The following is a 21,642-nucleotide window of genomic DNA, read 5'->3' on the forward strand; positions in this document are numbered from 1 at the left end:
TTGAAAATCAAAAACAGTTCTTCTCTTTTTTTTGATTAAAGTGTTGGTTTTGGTTACATTTTTCTTTTTTTTTTTTTCTTTTTTTTTTAATATTTAATTTAATCTATTTTATTATTGTTATTATTATTATTACTATTAATTATTTTTTTAAAGTGAACTTCCGCATCTAATACAATAACGAGTATTTCCAGCATTTTGACGTTGACAAGATGGACAAGTGATACCATTACCAATTAAACCACTTGGTACAGCATTTGATTTTGTTGGAGAAGCGACAGAAGTTGAAGTTGTGACAGCATTTGATTTTGTTGGTGTTGAATTTGCAGAAGATGGATTTGAAGTTGAAGCAGTTGAAGTTGCAGCTCTCTCTTTCATTGGTGATTGTGGTGGAGTTGGGTCATTGGAATTTCTATAAGTCACAACGAATGAAGTTGAAATTCCATCCAAATCTTTAATTTTAATATGACCTTTACTTGGTTGACTATAATCAATTCCCTCTCTACCTAAACAAACTCTAACTATAAAAGTTTGATAAAATTGAACTCTATTTGCATGTGCTGCTTCATTTGCATTTGTAATAAATACTAATTGATCTGGGTTACCACCAAATGTCTCTTTCCAACCAACCTTTTTTTTTTTTTTTTTTTTTTTTTTTTTTTTTGATTATAAAATAATATATAAATAATATATAAAAAATAAATAAAATAAGTTAAAAATTAAATTAATTATCAGTTTATTATTATTATTATTATTATTATTATTATTATTATTATTATTATTATTATTATTATTATTATTATTATTATTATTATTATTATTATTATTATTATTAAAACATACTTGTAAAATCTTTTTTAATTGACTTTCAGAAGTTGGATTGAAGAAACAAGTAAAGGTTTCTAATTTTTTACCTGGTGGCATAAGTTTATCTAATTGATTTCTACGAGTTTCAAATGATTCTATTTGTTGTCTTGATGGTTGTACTTGTGAAACGTGAGTTATAACGTATGGTGCCATTGGATTATCACCTGGTGATGGTCCTGTTCCATTTCCAGTAGATAAACTTTTAACCCATTGATCATTTGCATGTTTAACAATTGATGGTGATACTTCTTTTAATGTATTCATTTATTTATTTATTTATTTATTTATTTATTTATTTATTTATTTATTTATTTATTTATTTTGATGATGATGATCAATTTTTAAATGTTATATGTGTTTTGATTTTCTTGAAATTAATGATAATGATAATGATAATGAAAAAAAAAAAAAATTATTTTTAACTTTTAAAAAATTTTTTTAATCTAAATTAATTAATTAATAAAAATAAAAAAATAAATAAAAAAAAAGGGTGTGTAGTAATACAATTAATTACAACGTGATAAAAAAATGTTTAAAAAATTTTAAAAACCATTTAGAAAAAAAAAAAAAAAAAAAAAAAAAAAAAAAAAAAGAAAAAGTGATTGGGTGGGTGCTTCAATTTTAAAAAAAAAAATAAAAATAAAAAAAAAATAAAAAAAAATAAAAAAAAAAAAAAAAAAAAATAAACATAAATTATTTTAAAATAATGGGTTTTTTTATTATTCTCTTTTCTTTTCTTTTTTTTTTTTTTTTTTTTATTTTTCTTTTTTTTTTTTTTTTTTTTTTCTCCTACTTTGGACATATATCTCGGTATTATAAAAATTTGTTTTTTTTATTTTTTTTTTTTTTATTTTTTTTATTTTTTTTTTTTTTGGCCTACATCATTTGAAGATTTTAAATTTCGATATCTTACAGTAACAAGAAAAAAAAAAAAAAAAAAAAAAATTATATTCATATGCAAATCACCAACAAAAGATTTTTAATTTTTTTTTTTTTTATTAAAAGAATAAATAAATGCAATGAAAAAAAGAGTGTTTTTAATACCAATAACTAAAAAGGAATAAAATAAAAAAATAATAAAAAAAAAAAATAATAAAGAAAATAACCCAAATTATTTATTATTATGGTAATAAGATTATAATTTGACTGTTGAAATGATTGATACCAAATTTGGAATACTTTTTTTTTTTTTTTTTGATTTATTTTTTTTTTCTTTTACCATTTTTGTTTATGGAGATCCTTTATAACTTTTTTTTTTAATTCATTTATTTATTTTTTTTTTAGTAATTTTTTTTTTTTATATTTTTTTTTTTTTTTATTTTATTATTATAATTATTATTATTTTATTACTTTATTATTTTTATTTTTTTCTCAATCTTTTTTTAAAAAAAAAATTTTTAAATAAATAAAATAAAACAAATAAAATAAAATGGATACAACTTTTCATAGTGCATTATCAATCATTGATAATGGATCAATGAATGATAATGACAAAACTAGAATTAAAGATTATTTAAATAGAAATAGTGATAAAGCCCCATCAATTATAGATGCAAATAACCGTTTTAAAAATGATCCAAATCATTTAAATAATTTCTTTCAACAAATGATGTTACAAGATCAATCAAAACCTCAATATCAACAACAACAACAACCGTCATCCTCGTCAACAACAACAACTACTGCTGGTGGAGGAGAGTTTGATAATCAATCAGAACAATATAAAGACCAATCGCAACAACCATCAACAAATAATAATGATTTCCTGCAAAAACAACAACCGCAATTTAATAACCCTCAATCCTATGGAGATAATAGTCAACAACAACAAAAACAACAGCAACAACAACAACCAACAAATAATAAATATCAACAAACATATGGTGGTGATGATACTCGACAAACCCCAACAAATAGAAATTTTGATGATGATAATAATGATGCTAATAATTATAATCAACAATATCAAGGTGGTGGCGGTGGTGATAGTAGTGGTAGTAGTGGTGGAAGAGGTAGAGAAGATCGTTCTAATCTTTCACAACAACAACAACAACAACAACAACAACAACAACAACAACAACAACAACATCAATCACAACAACAAAAATATGATGATGATGGTTATCAACAATACCAAAGAAGACCACCAGATGTTAGGGATGATAGTCATCCAAATGAAAATAATGATGAAGTAAATATTTTCAAGAATGAAAATGATGTTAACCCAATGATGACTTTTGATCCATTCATATATTGGATGGTTGTTAAACATAACTTAAATTTACATTCTGGTTGGCTAAAGAGAAAAGGTGATAGAACCGGCAGAAGAGTTCGTTCACCATTCCCACCAGGTGATTATGAATTAATTGATGCAGTACCAGAATCAAAAAGAATTAGAGTAGTCTTTTCTTCACCAATTAATAACTATTGGGATAGTGACCGTAGAATAACTATAAACCATTCCGATAACCCTGATGAAATTAGAAGAAAGATTCAATCAGCCTTCAAATTTGATCGTCGTCATTTCTCTCTCTATCAATTAATTGAAGCTGGTACACATAATAAAGTTCATAATTTAGAATATAATGAATTGGATGAAAATAAAACTTATGAATTAATTATACCATGGGTAATGTATTTTAAACATATTATTATTATTATTATTATTATTATTATTATTATTATTATTATTATTATTATTATTATTATTATTATTATTATTATTATTATTATTATTATTTTTTTTTTTTTTTTTTTTTTATTTGTTATTTTTAATTTTTAATTTTTTTATTTTTTATTTTTATATTTTATTTTTTATTTTTATATTTTAAATCTTAAAAAAAAATGGTTACTAACCACTCCCCCCATTTTTTTAAAAAAAAAAAAAAAAAAATGAAAAAAAATAAAAATAAAAATAAAAAAGTTATCAAAATTATCAAGAAGAAAAGAAGATCAAATTGCAAATAAAGATGAAAAAGGAAATGGAGTTAGTGATAGTTCAAATACGTCATCAAATAAAATTAACAAAGGAAACGTTATCAATAGTAGAAAAAGTAGGGATCAGTGTTTAATAAATTAAATTCTCAAAATTTTATTAAAAAAAAAAATTCATCTTTTAATTTATTATTTTAATTTTATTTTTTTTAAATTTTTTTATTTTTTTTTTTTTATTTTTTTTTTTTTTAATTTTATTTTTTTTTTTTTTTTTTTAAATTTTAAATTTTCTTTTTTTTTGAGTCTTTCTAACACTTAACATATAATTAATTCATATAAAAAAAAACAAATAAAAAAAAAAAAAATAAACAAATAAAAAAAAAAAAAAAAGGTAAATAATAAATAAAATGACAAATAAAATAAAGAGTATATAAAAAGTTTAAATATTTAAAAAAAAAAAAAAAAAAAAAAAGAGTTATAAAAAAAGTTAAAAAAAAATAAAAATTAAAATAAAATAATTAAGATAATATAACACTACACATAAACTTTTTTAAAACGCACACTCACACTAGCATATTAATGCTAACACAATATTAATGTAACACCATAACTTTTTTTTTTTTTTTTTTTTTAATTTTATTTTTATTTTTTTATTTTTATTTTTTTTTTTTTATTTTTTTAAAATTACATAAAACAATTTTTTTTTATTTTTTTTTTTTTAATTTTTAATTTTTATATCAACAACACATAATTATATAGCCATAGATAAATAGATTAATAAGTAGAGTTATATTAATATATTATTATTTATCATCAGTAATAAAAATAGTAGCAGAAGTGTAATAGAGTAATAAAGTATTATTGTTGAAGAAAAAGGAAAAAAAAAAAAAAAAAAAAAAAAAAAAAAAAAAAATTTTAAAAAAAATAATAATAATTAAAAAAAAAAAAAAAAAAAAAAAAATTTTAAAAAAAAAAAAAAAAAAAAAAAAAAAAAAAAAAAAAAAACTTAAATTATTTTGTAATTTTATGTCTCCATATGCACCAGAAAATAATCAGGACCCTGGTGGAGGTCTTGTAACAGAAGGAAACCAACCACAACAAAACAATTTTGTAAATACTAACAAATCCCCAACAACTACACCACCACCACAAACTAGTAACGTAGTTAGTACACCACCAGCAACAGCCATTAATGCAGCAGGTGTAAATAATGGTTTAATTAATGGGGTTTTAAATAATTCCTCTTCTTCTTCCTCCTCCTCTTCTTCTTCCTCTTCCTCATCACCAACACCAACTTCAATATCACCACCATTATCTGATATTGAACAAACATTAAATGCATATCCAACTGATTTACCTGAATTGGTTGTAGCAGCATGTTGGTGGGCAGAATCTTTGGGAAAGTTAAATATGAACATACCAAAAGAGAATATAAAACGTTTCCGTAAAGAACTCATTTTTGCTCTTCGTGATAGAATAAAAGGCCATTGGTATCCAGATTACCCAGAACGTGGTCAAGGTTATCGTGCAATCATTTGTGAAGAAACAACCGATAGATTATTAATGGATGCTGCAAAGAAATCCGATATTGTCGGTGAATTTAGACAATTGGTAAAACAAAATACTACCATGTGGATTGATCCTGGTAATGTTACCTATCGTCATGGTAAACATTATGAAAAAACTTTATATCCATTTAATAGTATCAACAACCACTATAGTCACCACAACAACAACAACAACAACAACAATGGTATTAATATTACCAATAGTAACAATACTATACCAATTAATACAAGTGGTTATCATAACATCAATAATCATTTAAACAATAGTAATAATACAATCCCACCTCAACAATCTCAACAACATATAAATAATAATAATAACAATAGTAATAACAATACCACCAATAATATAATTTTAAATAGTTTACATCATCACCAAACCCAAATTTCTCAACAACATTTAAATAATAATAATAATCAAAACAACTTTTCATATGGAATTACATCAACAAGACTCACCCAAAACGTTGTAAATAGTAATAGTAATGGTCTTAATGGTAGAGTTTCATCACCATCCCTTTCATCCACTGCACCTGTATTTTCTCCTTCAAATTCTATGTATCATCATGTCCAACAACAATCTCATTCACCTTCAATTTCTCCACCTGCTTCTCCATCCAAAGATCTTGGTAACAGTAGCGGTAACAATACAAATGTATATTCTTCAAACAATAATCTTTTCTATAATTCAAATACTTCATCTTCAAAAATAAAACTTGCATATTCTTAATTTAAAAAAAAAAAATTATCTTTTTATTTGTGTTTTTATTTTTAAATTAAAAAAAAAAAAAAAGATGGGTGAGTTGGTAGAATAAAAATTTTATTAATTAGTTATTACCTTTTTTTATTTTTTATTTTTTTTTATTTTTATTACTTTTTTTAATTTTATAAATCAAAAAAATAATTAAATCTAGATTATTTTATTTGTTTTTTTTTTATTTTATTTTTTAAAACATTCAAATTTGACATAAAAAAAAAAAAAAGTATACATATAACAATTAAATCAAACCAATTTTTTTTTTTTTTTAAATCTATTTTTTATATAAATATACCCTTTCATTATTCCTCAAAAAAAAAAAAAAAAAAAAATAATTACAAAAAAAGGATTATAAATAATTAAATTCTAAAAATAATACAGAATGGTCGCATTCATTTTTTTTTTTTATTATATTTTATATCACTTTGTGTATTTTCGAGTGTTCTATTTATATATATACTAAATTCATATTAAAATTAAAATTAAATCATTGTTAAAAAAAAAAAAAAATGAAAATAAAAAAAAAAAAAAAAAATGAAAAAAATTTTTTGGAATTGTTTTTTTTTTTTTTTTAATTTTTTTTTATTTTTTTTATTTTTTTTTATTTATTTTTTTTATTTTTGAAATTGAAAATAATCGTGATCAAGGTTAAATTTAATATAAAATGTTAAAACAAGTTATTAAAACAGTATCAAGCTCACAAGCACCAAAGAAATATTTCTTTAAACAGTTTTGTACATCAACAAGTAGGGTTTTTTTTTTTTTTTTTTTTTTTTTTTTTTAGAAAATAAAATCTTTTTTTTTTTTTTTTTTTTTTTTTTTTTTTATAGATAAATAGTAATTTATTATTCTTTTAATTCTGAAAATACTAATACTAACCAATTAAATCAAATTCTTAATTGGTTCAATAATGGAATAGATTCAAGTTTTCAATATATTTTAGCAGAAAAGAAAGGTCGTGTTGGTCTTGTTACTTTAAATAGACCAAAATCATTAAATGCACTTTCTGATGGTTTAATTTCAGAAATTAACAGTGCTGTTAAACTCTTCCAAGAAGATAAAGATGTTGGTTCAATCATTATCACTGGTAGTGAAAAAGCATTTGCTGGTAAGTAAATAAATAATAAAAAAAGAAGAAACAAATTTATGTTATAGTAATTCATTTCTAATATATATACATATATTATTTATCAATTTTATTATTATAATAATAATTATTATTATTATTATTATTATTATTATTATTATTATTATTTTTAAAAATAATTAATATTAATATTCAATCAATAGCTGGTGCAGATATTAAAGAAATGGAAAAAGTTACATTACCAGATGCTTACAATAATGATCTTTTAGCACAATGGCATGACCTTACCAAGATTCGTAAACCAATTATTGCAGCTGTAAATGGTTATGCATTAGGTGGTGGTTGTGAATTAGCAATGATGTGCGATATTATTATCGCTGGTGAAAAAGCAGTATTTGGTCAACCAGAGATTAAATTAGGTACTATTCCAGGTTGTGGTGGTACACAACGTTTAATTAGAGCAATTGGTAAATCAAAAGCTATGGAATTAGTTTTAACAGGTAATAATTTAACTGCAGTTGAAGCTGAAAAAGCTGGTTTAGTTAGTAAAGTTGTTCCAGTTGAAGAACTTTTAACTGAAGCCACTAAAATGGCTGAAAAAATCGCTTCTTATTCTCAATTAACTGGTAATTATTTATTTTTATTTATTCAATCTTAATAATAATAATAATAATAATAATAATAATAATAATAATAATAATAATAATAATAATTAATAGTAACTAATTATAATTAATTTTTAAAAATAATTTTAATAAATAGTTGCAATGGCAAAAGAAGCAGTAAATGCATCATATGAATTAACTCTTCAAGAAGGTATTAGATTCGAACGTAGAATGTTCCATTCTACTTTTGGTACTGTAGGTATCATTATTTTATTACTATTATTTTTATTACCATTTTTTAAAATTAAATATTTATTTATATATGTATATGTATATGTATGTATAATATGATTTCTAACTAAATTTTTAATTTACTTACTTAGCATGACCAAAAAGAAGGTATGAACGCTTTTGTTGAAAAGAGAACTCCAACATGGCACAACAAATAAATGAATAGATAAATCTCTGCAAACTTGGATTTTATTTATTTGTTTATATACATGGAATTTTAAAAAAAAAATAAAATAAAAAAAAATAAAAAAATAAAAAAATTAAATTAAAAATAAAAATATAATAAATAATTAAAAAATAATAATAATAATAGTAATAATTAAATAAATTATTGGTTTTTTTTTTTTTTTTAATGTGTAATACTAAGTGTATAGAAAAAAAAAAAAAAAATAAAAATAATAATAATAATAATAATTTAAATTATATTAAAATACAAAGTAAATCAAAATGTTGATAGTTGTAAGAAACATATTACAAAAAACTATTTTTTTTTTTTAGTTTTTACATATTTAAGTCTATTTATTGTCAATATCATACAATTTGTAATTTCTATTTGATTTTACTATGGGGTGGGAATCTCACAAAAAATGATATAGATACATTGAAAAAAAATTACAATTACAATTTCGAAATAAAAATAATAAAAAATTACCCCCTGTCCACATATATATTGTATACAAATTTTTTTTAAAAAAAAAAAAAAAATTAAAATAATAAAGAGTAAAATCAAAAATACACTCTACTCACACATTTTGTGTGATAATTTATTTATTTCATTGTTATTTTTGAATAAAAAAAAAATCACCATATTAAATTAAAAAAAGTATGTGATCGAGTGATCCATTGTAAAAAATATTTGTAAAAAAAATAATAAAAATAAAATAAAAATAATAATAATAATAATAATAATAATAATAATAATAAAATAATAATAATAATAACAATAATAATAACAAACACCCTATATTTATTTTTTATTTTATTATTTATTTTTTTTTTTATGAAAAATTGTTATTAATATTATTATTATTTTTATTTATATTTTTCAATACTAAATTAATCATCCTAATAATTCAATACCAACTTTATATTATTTTATGAAAATATTGAAAAAAAACAATAATAATTATAATTATTTATAATTAAATCTATATATATTTATTGATAAAAAAAAAAACAATAAAAAAAAAAAAAGAAAAATAAAAATAAATTAACAAATCAAATTCTAAGATTTTTATTTTTATTTTTATTTTTATTTTATTTGTAATGTATTAAAAAAAAATTTAAAATTTAAAATTATAAATTTAAAATTATAAATTTATTTATAAATTATTAATTTATTAACTTATTTATTTTTTTATTTTTTATAGTAAAAAAAAAAAAAAAAAAAAAAGAAATGATAAAAGTATTTAAAGATTTAAAATTTTTAATTTTAATAACCATAATATTATTAAATTTAAAAAGTATAAATTGTAAAATTATTTATGGAGATTCAGTATCATTTGAAAGAGTATTATCACCACAACTTGGTAAGAATATTACGTTGCCATGGGGTAAAGATAAGGTAATTCATTTGTGTAATCCACATGGAGAAGAATCTATACCAGTTTTAGTTTCAAACAATATACCATTGGGTAAACTTGCTTCAAATGATGAAAATTTCTTGGCAATTTTTGGAAACCAATCATTTGCTAGATTGTTGGCTCATTTTAATTGTAAGAAAACAGAGGAAACTTGTATTAGATTACGTACTGATTTGCCAGTATTTACAAGTTGTCTTTTAATTGGTTCAGTTGATGGGTTTGATCATGTTACTTTCAATTCATCGTTGAGTGGTGTACCAACCAATATGAATTCATGGAATGTGGATACCGTTGGTAAATTTTCAAATAATCTTACAAGTGCTGGTAGAATTATAGTAAAGAATGATAATAATCAAATTTCATTGGGTTGCTTTGAAGAAGGTGATAAAAACAATTTGAACTATATTTTAATGCATCCAAATAATCCAATTGATACCATTGATATATGTTATAAATCATTTAATGAAGAATCAGAGTATGTTTTATATGGCCTAGTGGAATGTGGTGATACTTCAAAATCTTCATTCTCTATTAGTGGCTATGTTTTCTTTGATAAATATTATAGTAGTTCGCGAATTAATAATCCACCTGTTGCTGGTCAAATTGTATATATTCAACAAAAAAATGGTGTGGTTTATGATTTAGATGGTAAACGTGTAAATCAAACAATTACAGATGCAAGAGGTTTCTATTATTTTAATAATATTCCAGGTGGTGATTATCAAGTTTACATTACACCAAGTGATCCAGATACACTATATAGTCCTGATGTTGATTCAAATTTACAAGATCCATATACAAACAAAGCAACCAATGGTTCAATTGAAACCTATATCTATATCAATGGAAGTGGTGTTGTACCAGTTAGTAAAACCAATTTCGATGATATTAAATTAACATCGGTTTATGTTATTCGTGAAATGAATATTGGTATCTTACCAAAGAATATTTCAATGGAAGGTTTGGTTTTCATTGATTATAATGCCAATGGTCAAATGGATACTGCCGTTACCAATACCTCTGCTCAAGATAAACCATACTCTGGTGTAAGAGTACAATTACTAGATGAAAATAGAGTTGTAAGAGATGTTATCACTGGTGATGATGGTATTTTCAGTTTTCCAGATGTTCCATATGTCTCAACTGGATATATTGCAGTGATTTACACACCAAGTGGTAATGTAATGACAAATTATCCATTCCCACCATCACCATTGGCTGGTGAAATTATAAACTTGGAGATTGTACCAAATAATATATTATTGGTCGGTTTAATTAATAATGAAAACTATTGTCAAGATTCACCATTGATGGCAATTATTTGTTATGCAAATCAAGGTTATAATGAATCACATGCTGATGATCCAGTTTTAATTACATTCCCATCCAATGCAAATAAACATCTCTATAATATGCCACATGGTACAGTTCAACATATTGCCACACATAAAGAAATTGGTTCAGTTTATGGTGTTGGTGTTGATAGAGTGAATGGTGATATTTATACAAGTGCATTTATGAAATACTATTCTGGATTTGGACCAAGTGGAACAGGTGCAATTTATAAATCTACAACTAAAAACAATGATTATCAAACTTCATTATATTTTGATTTGAATAAAGCAATGAATCAAGAGGATTATTGTGGTACAGACTCACATATTTATCCAATGGATAATTATGATGGAGGTGTTGAAAAGGTTGGAAAGATTGCATTTGGTGATTTAGATATTCACAATGGTTCACTCTATACCATTGCATTGGCAACCAAAGAGTTGTTAAGAGTTTCAATTTCAGATCCAAGAGATTTCCAACTTTATAATATCTATAATCCATGTATTGAAGAACCAGATGATTGGCGTCCATTTGCATTGGGATTACGTCATGGTAATATAATTATTGGTGGTGTTTGTTCTAAAGAATCTGATTCAACCAATATACCAGTTGGTTATATTATGGAAATGAGTGGTAATATTTTATTAACTGTTCCAATGGATTTCCCAAGAGGTTGTAAATCATTTGGTGGTTCATTCTGTATTCCAGGTGAATATTCAGCTTGGTCAAGTGTTTATTTCGAATCACAACCTTGGATTTCAGATTTAACAATGGATGGTGAAGATATGATAATTTCAATTCGTGATCGTGGTGGTGATTTAGATCGTGATGTTGGTACCTATGATATGTTAAGAGCTTGCTTTGATGGTGATCAATTAATACTTGAGAATAGTGGAATTTGTGGAGGTGTTCCTGGTGCTCATCTATTACCTTCTGGTTATTTCGGTACACCTGACGGTATCAATAGTGGTGAATATTACAATGATAATTTCTATTATCCAACTGATAATGATGGTCATGATAATGTAGCTTCGACTTCTGGTGTTGTAATTCCAGGTTATCATACTCTCTTTGGTTCTTCATTAGATATCGATAGTGTTGGACAAGGTACTGTTAAAGTTTGGGATAATAAAAATGGTCTATTACTATATGGTATTGGTGTTTATCTTCAAAGTAATGAAAATCCAACAAATAATTTTGGTAAAGCAAATGGTTTAGGTGATATGGAACCAATTTGTTATAATTATATTAAATAATTAATAAAAAAAAATGAAATAAATAAAACAAAATAAATATAAAAAAATAAATAAATATAAAAATAAATATAAAAATAAATAAATATAAAAATAAATAAATAAACTATAGATTAAGTAATATGTTTTTTTTATTTTTTATTTTTTTATATATATATTAATAAGATATTTATTATTAAATTTGTATTACAGGAAATAATCGTCAAGCTATATTATTACTATTTTTTTTTTATTATTATTATTATTTATTATTTTAACTCTCTTTCTCTCTTTTTTTTTTTTTTTTTTTTTTTATTTGGATTACATGTATTAAACTTTTTTTTTATTTTTTAATTTTTTTTTTATTTTTTTTTTTTTTTTAATTTTTTTTTTTTGATATTGTTATTTGATTTAACAAAAGGATTTTTTACCTCCACTCTTTGTTTTATTTTTTGATTTGATATCAACTTCGTCTGGTTTTGGTGTTTCTTGAATATCTGCAAGTCTATTTTTAATATCTCTTGCCATTGAAATAAAACATTCTTCAACATTTGTTGCATTCTTAGCACTAGTTTCAATGAATGGAATACCATAACTTTCTGCAAATGACTATTTTTTTTTTTAAAAAAAATATAAATGAAAATATTTATGTTAGTGTGTAAATTAATTTTGTGTTATTATTATTATTATTATTATTATTATTATTATTATTATTATTATTATTATTATTATTATTATTATTATTATTATTATTATTATTATTATTATTTATTAATATTATTTATTATTTGAAATAACAAACTAATTACATACTTTAGCTTGATTTGAATCGACAACTTTTTCGTTTACTAAATCAGTTTTGTTACCAACTAAAAGTTTATTAACATTTTCGCAAGCATATCTATCGATTTCACCCATCCATTGTTTAACATTTGTAAATGAATCTTGATCAGTGCAATCATAAACAAGAATAATACCTTGAGCACCACGATAGTATGATGATGTAATAGTTCTAAATCTTTCTTGTCCTGCGGTATCCCACTATAAATTAAATGAATAAATTATCAATAAAATGATTCTGGTGTGTAGTTTATTTTTAATTTTTTTTTTTTTTTTTTTTTTTTACATACGATTTGTAATTTTATGGTTTTACCATCAAGATTTAATGTTTTAATTTTGAAATCTACACCAATTGTTGAAATATGTGTGTCGGTCCACGAATCATCCTAAAAAATATATACATATATATGGAAATAAATTTAAATTAGTTTTTTTTTTAAAAAAAAATTCCATTGTCATAAAAATAGTATGGATTTTAACCCAGGGACGTTCTGTTTTTTTTTTTTTTTTTTTTTTTTTTTTTTTTTTTTGAAATTTTTAAAAAAAAAAAAAACAGAATGTCGGGTGATAATAATGATTTAAAAAATTATAGTTATACTTACAGCAAATCTAAGTAATAAACATGATTTACCAACACCACTATCACCAATTAAAAGAATTTTAAAGAAAAAATCGCTATAAGTTTATATATTTTTTTAAAGAAAAAAAAAAAGAGAGTTAGTTTATTTTTTTTTTTTTTTTTGAAAATTTTATGAAAAAAAAAGTCGATCGTTTTGATTTTTTAACAATATTTTATTTTTGTACACACTAATCCAAATTTTATTTTTATAAAAATAAAAAAAAAAAAAAAAAAGTAAAGTTTTATAAAAAAATAATAAAAAAGATTAAAAATAAAAATAAAAAAAAATTATTCCATTTGGATACTTACTGTTCTGGTGCCATAGACATTTTATATGTGTATATGTGTATATGAGGTATATAAATTTAAAAAACTTTTTTTTATTTTAAAAAAAAAAAATATATATATATTATTTAACTGTTGTTTAGATAATAAAAAATTATTGATGATGATATTTATTCGTTTTGGGTTCAAAAACTATAGTGGTTTGTTTTCGATTGGGTTTGTATATATAAATAAGGTTTTGAGATTTTTTTTTAAATTATAAATAGTTTTTTTTTTTTTTTTCTTCTTTTTTTCTTCTTTTTCCTATATAATTTTAAATATATTTTATATTGATATTATTTGTTACAAGTTAGTGTGATAAACGAATGATATTGTTATTTATAAATGAATTGGTGGTGGGTGTTTTATAGTGTAACTATATCAAAAAAAAAAAATTTAAAAAAAAAAAAAAAAATTAAAAAAAAAAAATCAAAAAAATTTTAAAAAAACTTTTTTTCAAAAAAAAAAAAAAAAAAAAAAAAAAAAAAAAAAAAAAAAAAAAAAAAAAAGGGGATAATTTTTTTTTTAGGGTAATTTTTTTTTAAGAAAAAATGAAAATGATTTTTTTTTTTTTTTTTTTTTTTTTTTTTTAATTATTTATTTATTATTATTATTTTTTTTTTAATTAATAAATATCTTTGTAATCAATGCAATTTATTTTTAATAACTCTATTTTTTTTTTTTTTTTTTTGGGCTTTAACCATTCAAACAAAACGAAATTTATCCAAAAAAAAAAAAAAAAAAAAAAAAAAAAAAAAAAAAAATTCTTAACAATCGCGATTATTAAAATTTTTTTTTTCATTCCCAGTTAGTGCGTTTTTTACCAAAAAAAAAAAAAAAAAAAAAAAAAAAAAAAAAATTTTATAAAATAAACAAAAAAATTGGGATTCTTTGTTTTCATTTATTTATTTTTTTAGTTCATCTTTTTTTTTTTTAAAATTATCCAAATAAATATATAAATGTTAAAAGTTGAAAAAAAAAAGCCTTTTTTTTTTTTTTTTTTTTTTTTTTTTTTTTTTTTTAAAATTTTAAGTTGCCAGGGCAAAAAAAACCCTTAAAACCTTTTTTTTTTTTTTTTTTTTTTTTTTTTTTAAAAAGTTAAATACCCAAGTTTTTTTTTTTAAAATTTTTTTTTTAATTTTTTCAAACTTACCCAACTACAAAATAAAAAAAAAAAACCCACATAAGAACAAATAATAAATAAAAATATAAAAAAACGAATAATAATAATAATGTGGTTTGCTCAAAGTCTTACTAGTACTAGTTATAGTAATAATACGAACAGCAATAATAATAATAATAATAATAATAATAATAATAATAATAATAATCCAAATAATAATCCAAATAATCCAAATAATAATAATAATAATCCAAATAATCCAAATAATAATAATAATATGACAAAAACTTTATCAAATGATGATATAATTAATAATGGTATTTCAAGTTCACAATCATATGATTCATTATCAAATTTAGATATTGAAAACTCTGACACTAAATCAACATCATCATCTTCATCACTCAATAAACAACATCAACGTAGTGGTAGTACAAGTGGTAGTGCAAGTGGTAGTGTTGGTAATGAACAATATGAATCAATTAGAATTGGTAATGGTTCTGTATCTGCTATCATTACATTGGAGGAAAGTACTAAAGAAAGAGCAAATTTCTATACAAAATTAAAACATAAAAATGCAATCGATATAAGAAGAAGTTTATTAAAGTAAAAAAATTAATTATTATTAAAAAAAAATAAAAAAAATAAAAAAAATTATTTATTCAACTATTAACATTTATTTATTTATTTATTTATTTATTTTTATATAGTTTTGTTACACAATTTTCAACAAATGGACCAAGCTTAATTGAAGAACAAGGTCATACAATAATTACATATACAAGAGAATTAGAGCATTGGGTACTAAGTTTACCATTATGGGCAAATGCAGGTGAAGCTGAGGTTGAAGGTATTAGAGATGGTATTGAAAAATATATTATGGGTAAATTATATCATTGGTAAGTTTAATTAAATTTAATAATTTCTATTTTATTTATAATAAGTTAATTAATTAATTAATTATTATTATTATTATTATTATTATTATTATTATTATTATTATTATTATTATTATTATTATTATTATTATTATTATTATTATTATTATTATTATTATTATTATTATTATTATTATTATTATTATTATTATTATTATTATTATTATTATTATTAGTACATTTCCACCAGCAAGATTAGGAGGATTAGAATTAACAGAAGGTAATATAGTTTCAGAAGGATCATTAATACCAACAGAAGAAGATTTAAAATTATTTAAACATATAACGATACATGGATTTTTAGAACCTCAACATTTAGATATACAACAATTTATAAACTCAAATGAACAACGTCAAAATTTAGCCATTTCAGAGTTACGTAAAATCAATACCTATAAAACACCAAGAGATAAGATGGTTTGTGTTTATAATTGTTGTAAGGTGATTTTCAAACTTTTGAAATCAGTTAATCCCAATGGTAATCCATCAGGTGCTGATGAATTCTTACCAATTCTAATCTATGTAGTTTTAAAATCAAATCCAATAATGTTGAAATCAAATATAACCTATGTCAATACCTTTAGAGATCAATCAAGAATGATGACAGAGATAGCATGTTATTTCACTCATTTGGTTTCCGCTGTATCTTTTATTGAAAATATTACAACACCAGTGGATTTAACAATTGAAGAATCTGAATTCTATAGATTACGTGATAAATTTGAATTAGAATTACCTTTAAAATTACATCCTGAAATGTTAAAAAGATTAAATTATAAACCACCAACAAATTTACAAATTTTAAATTCAACTATTAATAATAATAATAATAATATAAATAATAACAATAATAATAATAATAATAATAATACAAATAATTTAAATGTTAAATCCCCAACAATAAAACCAACAACAAATGCATCATCAACATTACCACCTTTACCACATTCTAGAGGTCATTCAAGACATTCATCAACTAATAATAATAATAACAGTCAATTAAATCAACAAAATTTTGGAGATATTGATACTTTAATCAACAGTAATATCAATAGTAATATTAATAGTAATAATAGTCCAAGTGTTGTTAATGAACAATTTATAGTTTATCAAGATAATATTGAATTAGAAAAGAGATATGAATTTTTAAATTATCAAACTGATGATATTAAAATTGGTCAAATTTCAAAATTATTAGAAGATTATAAAAAATTAGTTATTGAAAATAATATTTTAAAATTAAAATTAAATAGTAATAATAATAATCTAGGTAATAATAATAATAATATTATTTCAAATCAAAATAATCAAAATAATCAAAATAATCAAAATAATCATAGTCGTCAAAATAGTGGTGGTGGATATCATATTTCAGAACCACCATCTTTATCATCATCACCAGCATTAAGTCGTAATCAATCATGGGCTTCAAATTCATTACCAATTTCACCAAATTTAATTTCAAAACAAATTAATCAACCATCAACTCCACCAACCTCAACAACCCCAAATAATAATAATAATAGTGGTGGTAGTAGTGCTATAACTTCAAAATCAATTAAAGAAGTAGAGGATGAAAAAGATGAAAAAAAATCATTATTTCAAAAACAAACTGAAGAGTCATCATTAACAAATAGTCCAACTATTTCATCTTCATCTTTATTAGATTAGTAACTTTGTTTTTTTTTTTTTATTTATTTTTTTTGATTTATTTATTTTTTTTTTAATAAAAATAAATTATTTAATTTTTAAATCTTTTTTTTTTTTTTTTATTCTTCAATTTTCTTTTTTTTTTTTTTTTTTTAAATTATCAAACAAATAAATAAATAATTTACAAGATTTCAATTTAATAATTATTTAAGTAATTTTTTTTTATTTTTCCTTTTTTTTTTATTTTCCATCATTTATAATTATTATTACTTTATTTTTATTTATTACAATTGACGAAATCCAATAATTATTGAGCAAAATTAATTAACTTTACTAGATTGTAAATATATCACAAATTATATTTTATCTTTTTAATTAATTTTATAAAATATTTATTAATATCAATTTAGTAATATTGGAATTGGCTGGAAATATTTGATTATATTTTTATAAAATATTTCACTACAACTTTAAAAAATATTAACTAATGCAAATTAATTATATTTTTATTAATATTTGTTTTTGTGAAATTTAAAAAAAAAAAAAAAATTTTAATCTTTATTTATTCCAATTAGTATTTGTTTGTGAATATTTATATATTGGGTTATCAAAGGTATTATTTTAAAATTAGAGATATTTATTTAAAAATTGATTAAACTAAATATAATAATTTATTTAAAAAAAAACTTGAAAATAATTAATTTTAAATTTAATTGAAAATGGTATAAATTTCATTAAAATAGTGTCCATATAAAACATTTAATGTTGTATGGTCAGGTATAGATCATTTTATTAAGGGACAGGGACATTGGATTACTGATAAAGTTGGAAAGACAGGCCGAATATTTAACTTAAAAAAGAAATGATGAAAGGTGAAAGACAACATGCCATTCAACAAAAGTCTATAAACTGGTCATGTAAAAAAAGTCTTTATAAGATGCCCAATTACTTTCAAAACTATCCTATTATGATCTCAAAAATTGAATTTTATTAACATGTCAAGATGTAAGAATTTCACAAGTTAAATTACAATTAACCAACCAATTAATGGCTTAGATGCATCTTCTTTAAGTGAGGTTGATCTTCCCAACCTGAATTTAGTGAAAATGAAAGTACCCAGATTACTCGTCTATTTTTTAAAAACATATGAAAATGCTTCAAATCACAAAGCCAAAATATTGTAATTAAAGTGGGTGTAATAGAAATGGTAATAAATATGCATTGGTCAAGTCAAATTAGAAAAAATAATGTTTTGAGGAACTCCTCAACACAACTATTCAATAAATCTTCTTGAGTTTTGTAAAACTCTCATTGTATATTTACATTATAGAAACTATTTCTTGAGGCTTTCACCTTTAAAGAATCTTCATTGGTGGTATTTAAAATTTATACCGCTCAAATTACAAAATCAAATACATATATCAAATTTAATGATTTTTTTAAATACTCAAATAAAATAATTGTTTTATAATAAAAAAAACTTTATTTTCAAAATTTAATTTTTTAATATAAATAAATCTATATCAATGTGTTTTTATAATTTTCATTTTAATTCAAAACCTTATTTATAAATTATTCTAAAAAAAAAAAAAATTAAAATCTCATAATGAAATTTTTAGCCTTTTTCAAAGATATAAAAAAAGTATTTTTAGAAATAAAAAAATAAATAAATAAATAATTAAATTTATTTTTAATTTTTTTTTTTTTTTTTTTTTTTTTAAATTAAATAAATAATTAAATTTATTTTTAATTTTTTTATATTTTATTTTCTTTTAAAAGTTGATGAAGATTTTTTAGAAGTTTTTGCAGAAGGTTTTGAAGGAGTTTTTGTAACTTTCTTTTTTTTATCATTTGGATCTTCTGGTTTTTTAATTACAGTTATAAAAGAGTCCATACGAGATTGAACACTTGTATTTTTAAATTTCTTTAATTTTTCAATACCTTGAGCGACTCTAACATCAGAGAAACCCATTTCTTCAACTAAAAATTTATTTAAACCTTCAACATCTGGATCTTTCCATTGAAAAGGTGGTAATTGATCAGCTGGAATAACATTTGGATTTTTAAATAATTCTCTCACCTCTGGGTATGGGAAAAACTCTGGTAATGGGTATTTGGATTTATCTAAATGTTTGATTACCTCCTCCAATGATTTATGTTTTTGAATTAACTCAATTGCTCTCTTTGGACCAATACCTTTGATACTATCACAATAATCACAACCTAAAAGAATGGAAAGATCAATAAACTCATCTTGAGTTAACCCTAAACCCTCCAATACTGATTGTAATTCAAATTCTAGAATTGGCATTTTCTTTGCTTCTGAAAAGAAAAGACGTCTAAGTAGTACTGTTGAACCTAATGTCAAAGAATCCATATCCTCTGACCCGGTTGCCCATGCTTTACCCTTCTTTACAATCTCTGCACATTGCGCTTCTGCCTCACATGGTGCCTTTACAATTGGTACACCCATTAATGTTAAAAGTTTTATACAATCTTCATTTTGTTTACGTGTAACTGTAATAACACGTTTTGCAAATTTCTGAACCTCTTCATTGGTACCAACCTCTGTTGCTTCCTTTAAATTCTCTTTTGCTTCTTTTCTTCTTGCTTGTCTTTTTGCTAATTCACCACTCTTTAATACTGGTGCACTACCATCAAATACATAAATTGGTTTAATACCTCTTGAAATTAATTTAATTGTACGATAAAACATACCTTGTAAATGACTAAATAAAAAAAAAAATAAAAAAATAAAAAATTTTAATATTTTATTATTTTATTATTTTATTAATTATTAATTATTAATTATTAATTATTAATTATTATTTATTTTTATTTTATTTTTTTACCTTGTAGTTTCACCAAGTTGATTTGTTAATGCCGAAGAAACATCAGCATTCATTGCAATAAGAAATTGATATAAACTTGTTGATGCATCAATTGCAATAATTCTACCAAAATAGTTTTTTAATATATTTGTTTTAATTGAAGTTGGTGCATTATCTTCAATTAAATCTGTTAATTTTTTAATTCCCATTTTCTCTTTTTTATGAATACAGAAATAATATAATTGATAAAAAAAAAAAAAAAAAAAAAAATTTTTTAAAGAAAAAAAATAAAAAAAGAAAGGTGTGAAAAAAAATTTTAAAAAAAAAAAGCGGGATATAAAAAAATTCTAATATTTATTATTTTTTTTAAAAGTTTGAATTTTTTGGGAAATTGTTTAATTATTATTTTATTTTTTAATTTTTTTTTTTTTTAAAATATTATTTACTTATCAGATTTTAATAGATCTATTTACCATTTTTTCCAAAATTTAATTCCCTTTTAAAAAAAACCAATTGATTTATTTTTGTCAATTGTAATATTTGGGTCTTGTTTGAAAGATAAAAAATTCTATTTTTAAACCAAACCATTTTATAATTTACAAATCAATACCAAATTATTTATGAATAATTTCTATAATCTTCATTAATAAAAAATAAATAAAAAAAAATTATATCAAAATACCAATTTTTTGTTATTAGATATATTTGTTAATAAAATATCAATTTTTTAAGTGATTACCATAGTTTTTTGGATTTTAAAAACTCTTATTAGAAAAATCAATTCAATTTTCACAGATAAAAAAAAAAAAAAAAAAAAAAAAAAAAAAAACCAATTCTTGTTCTGATTTTTTATACAAAATTTTCCAAAAAAAAAAAATGATAATAAAAATTAAAAAATCAATAAAAATAAAATAATGTTAGTATAATAATAAATACGGTTGTAAAAAAAAAAAAAAATAATAAAAAAATAAAAAAGGATTTCTTTAATAATTCTCTATTTTTTTTTTTAAAAAAAAAAAAAAAATTAATAACATTGTTATGATTTGTAAGTTTAATGAAAT

The 21,642-nt window shown here is 21.1% G+C and overlaps 8 protein-coding genes and 1 non-coding gene across 9 annotated transcripts; 6 read left to right on the forward strand and 3 right to left on the reverse strand.

Annotated features, from left to right (window-relative positions):
• Nucleotides 1-147: 147 nt before the first annotated feature.
• Nucleotides 148-1,128, reverse strand: DDB_G0284979 (hypothetical protein; the record flags this gene model as incomplete). The annotated part of the gene is made up of 2 exons (XM_634878.1): nt 148-627; nt 841-1,128. The coding sequence occupies 2 exons, from the start codon at nt 1,126-1,128 to the stop codon at nt 148-150; spliced, it is 768 nt and encodes a 255-aa protein (XP_639970.1).
• Nucleotides 1,129-2,293: 1,165 nt separating this feature from the next.
• DDB_G0284981 (hypothetical protein) lies at nt 2,294-3,943 on the forward strand (the record flags this gene model as incomplete). Its single annotated transcript, XM_634879.1, has 2 exons — nt 2,294-3,628; nt 3,788-3,943. 2 exons carry the CDS (start codon nt 2,294-2,296, stop codon nt 3,941-3,943), a joined length of 1,491 nt encoding a protein of 496 aa, XP_639971.1.
• Nucleotides 3,944-4,824: 881 nt separating this feature from the next.
• btg (anti-proliferative BTG domain-containing protein) lies at nt 4,825-6,096 on the forward strand (the record flags this gene model as incomplete). The annotated part of the gene is made up of 1 exon (XM_634880.1): nt 4,825-6,096. The coding sequence occupies one exon, from the start codon at nt 4,825-4,827 to the stop codon at nt 6,094-6,096; it is 1,272 nt and encodes a 423-aa protein (XP_639972.1).
• Nucleotides 6,097-6,787: 691 nt separating this feature from the next.
• Nucleotides 6,788-8,264, forward strand: echs1 (enoyl-CoA hydratase; the record flags this gene model as incomplete). Its single annotated transcript, XM_001134539.1, has 5 exons — nt 6,788-6,869; nt 7,067-7,231; nt 7,414-7,836; nt 7,973-8,070; nt 8,199-8,264. The coding sequence occupies 5 exons, from the start codon at nt 6,788-6,790 to the stop codon at nt 8,262-8,264; spliced, it is 834 nt and encodes a 277-aa protein (XP_001134539.1).
• A 1,238-nt stretch (nt 8,265-9,502) lies between these two features.
• colD (colossin D) lies at nt 9,503-12,280 on the forward strand (the record flags this gene model as incomplete). The annotated part of the gene is made up of 1 exon (XM_634882.1): nt 9,503-12,280. One exon carries the CDS (start codon nt 9,503-9,505, stop codon nt 12,278-12,280), a length of 2,778 nt encoding a protein of 925 aa, XP_639974.1.
• Nucleotides 12,281-12,667: 387 nt separating this feature from the next.
• On the reverse strand, nt 12,668-14,044 carry rab1D (Rab GTPase; the record flags this gene model as incomplete). The annotated part of the gene is made up of 5 exons (XM_634883.1): nt 12,668-12,865; nt 13,070-13,297; nt 13,387-13,482; nt 13,699-13,771; nt 14,025-14,044. 5 exons carry the CDS (start codon nt 14,042-14,044, stop codon nt 12,668-12,670), a joined length of 615 nt encoding a protein of 204 aa, XP_639975.1.
• On the forward strand, nt 13,688-13,781 carry r55. The gene has a single exon.
• Nucleotides 14,045-15,271: 1,227 nt separating the features above from the next.
• Nucleotides 15,272-17,771, forward strand: DDB_G0285073 (vacuolar sorting protein 9 domain-containing protein; the record flags this gene model as incomplete). The annotated part of the gene is made up of 3 exons (XM_634884.1): nt 15,272-15,768; nt 15,873-16,061; nt 16,277-17,771. 3 exons carry the CDS (start codon nt 15,272-15,274, stop codon nt 17,769-17,771), a joined length of 2,181 nt encoding a protein of 726 aa, XP_639976.1.
• A 1,741-nt stretch (nt 17,772-19,512) lies between these two features.
• Nucleotides 19,513-20,790, reverse strand: repG (flap structure specific endonuclease 1; the record flags this gene model as incomplete). The annotated part of the gene is made up of 2 exons (XM_634885.1): nt 19,513-20,479; nt 20,603-20,790. 2 exons carry the CDS (start codon nt 20,788-20,790, stop codon nt 19,513-19,515), a joined length of 1,155 nt encoding a protein of 384 aa, XP_639977.1.
• Nucleotides 20,791-21,642: the final 852 nt, after the last annotated feature.

The sequence above is a fragment of the Dictyostelium discoideum genome (genome assembly GCF_000004695.1).
Source record: "Dictyostelium discoideum AX4 chromosome 4 chromosome, whole genome shotgun sequence".
Taxonomy (NCBI): domain Eukaryota; phylum Evosea; class Eumycetozoa; order Dictyosteliales; family Dictyosteliaceae; genus Dictyostelium; species Dictyostelium discoideum.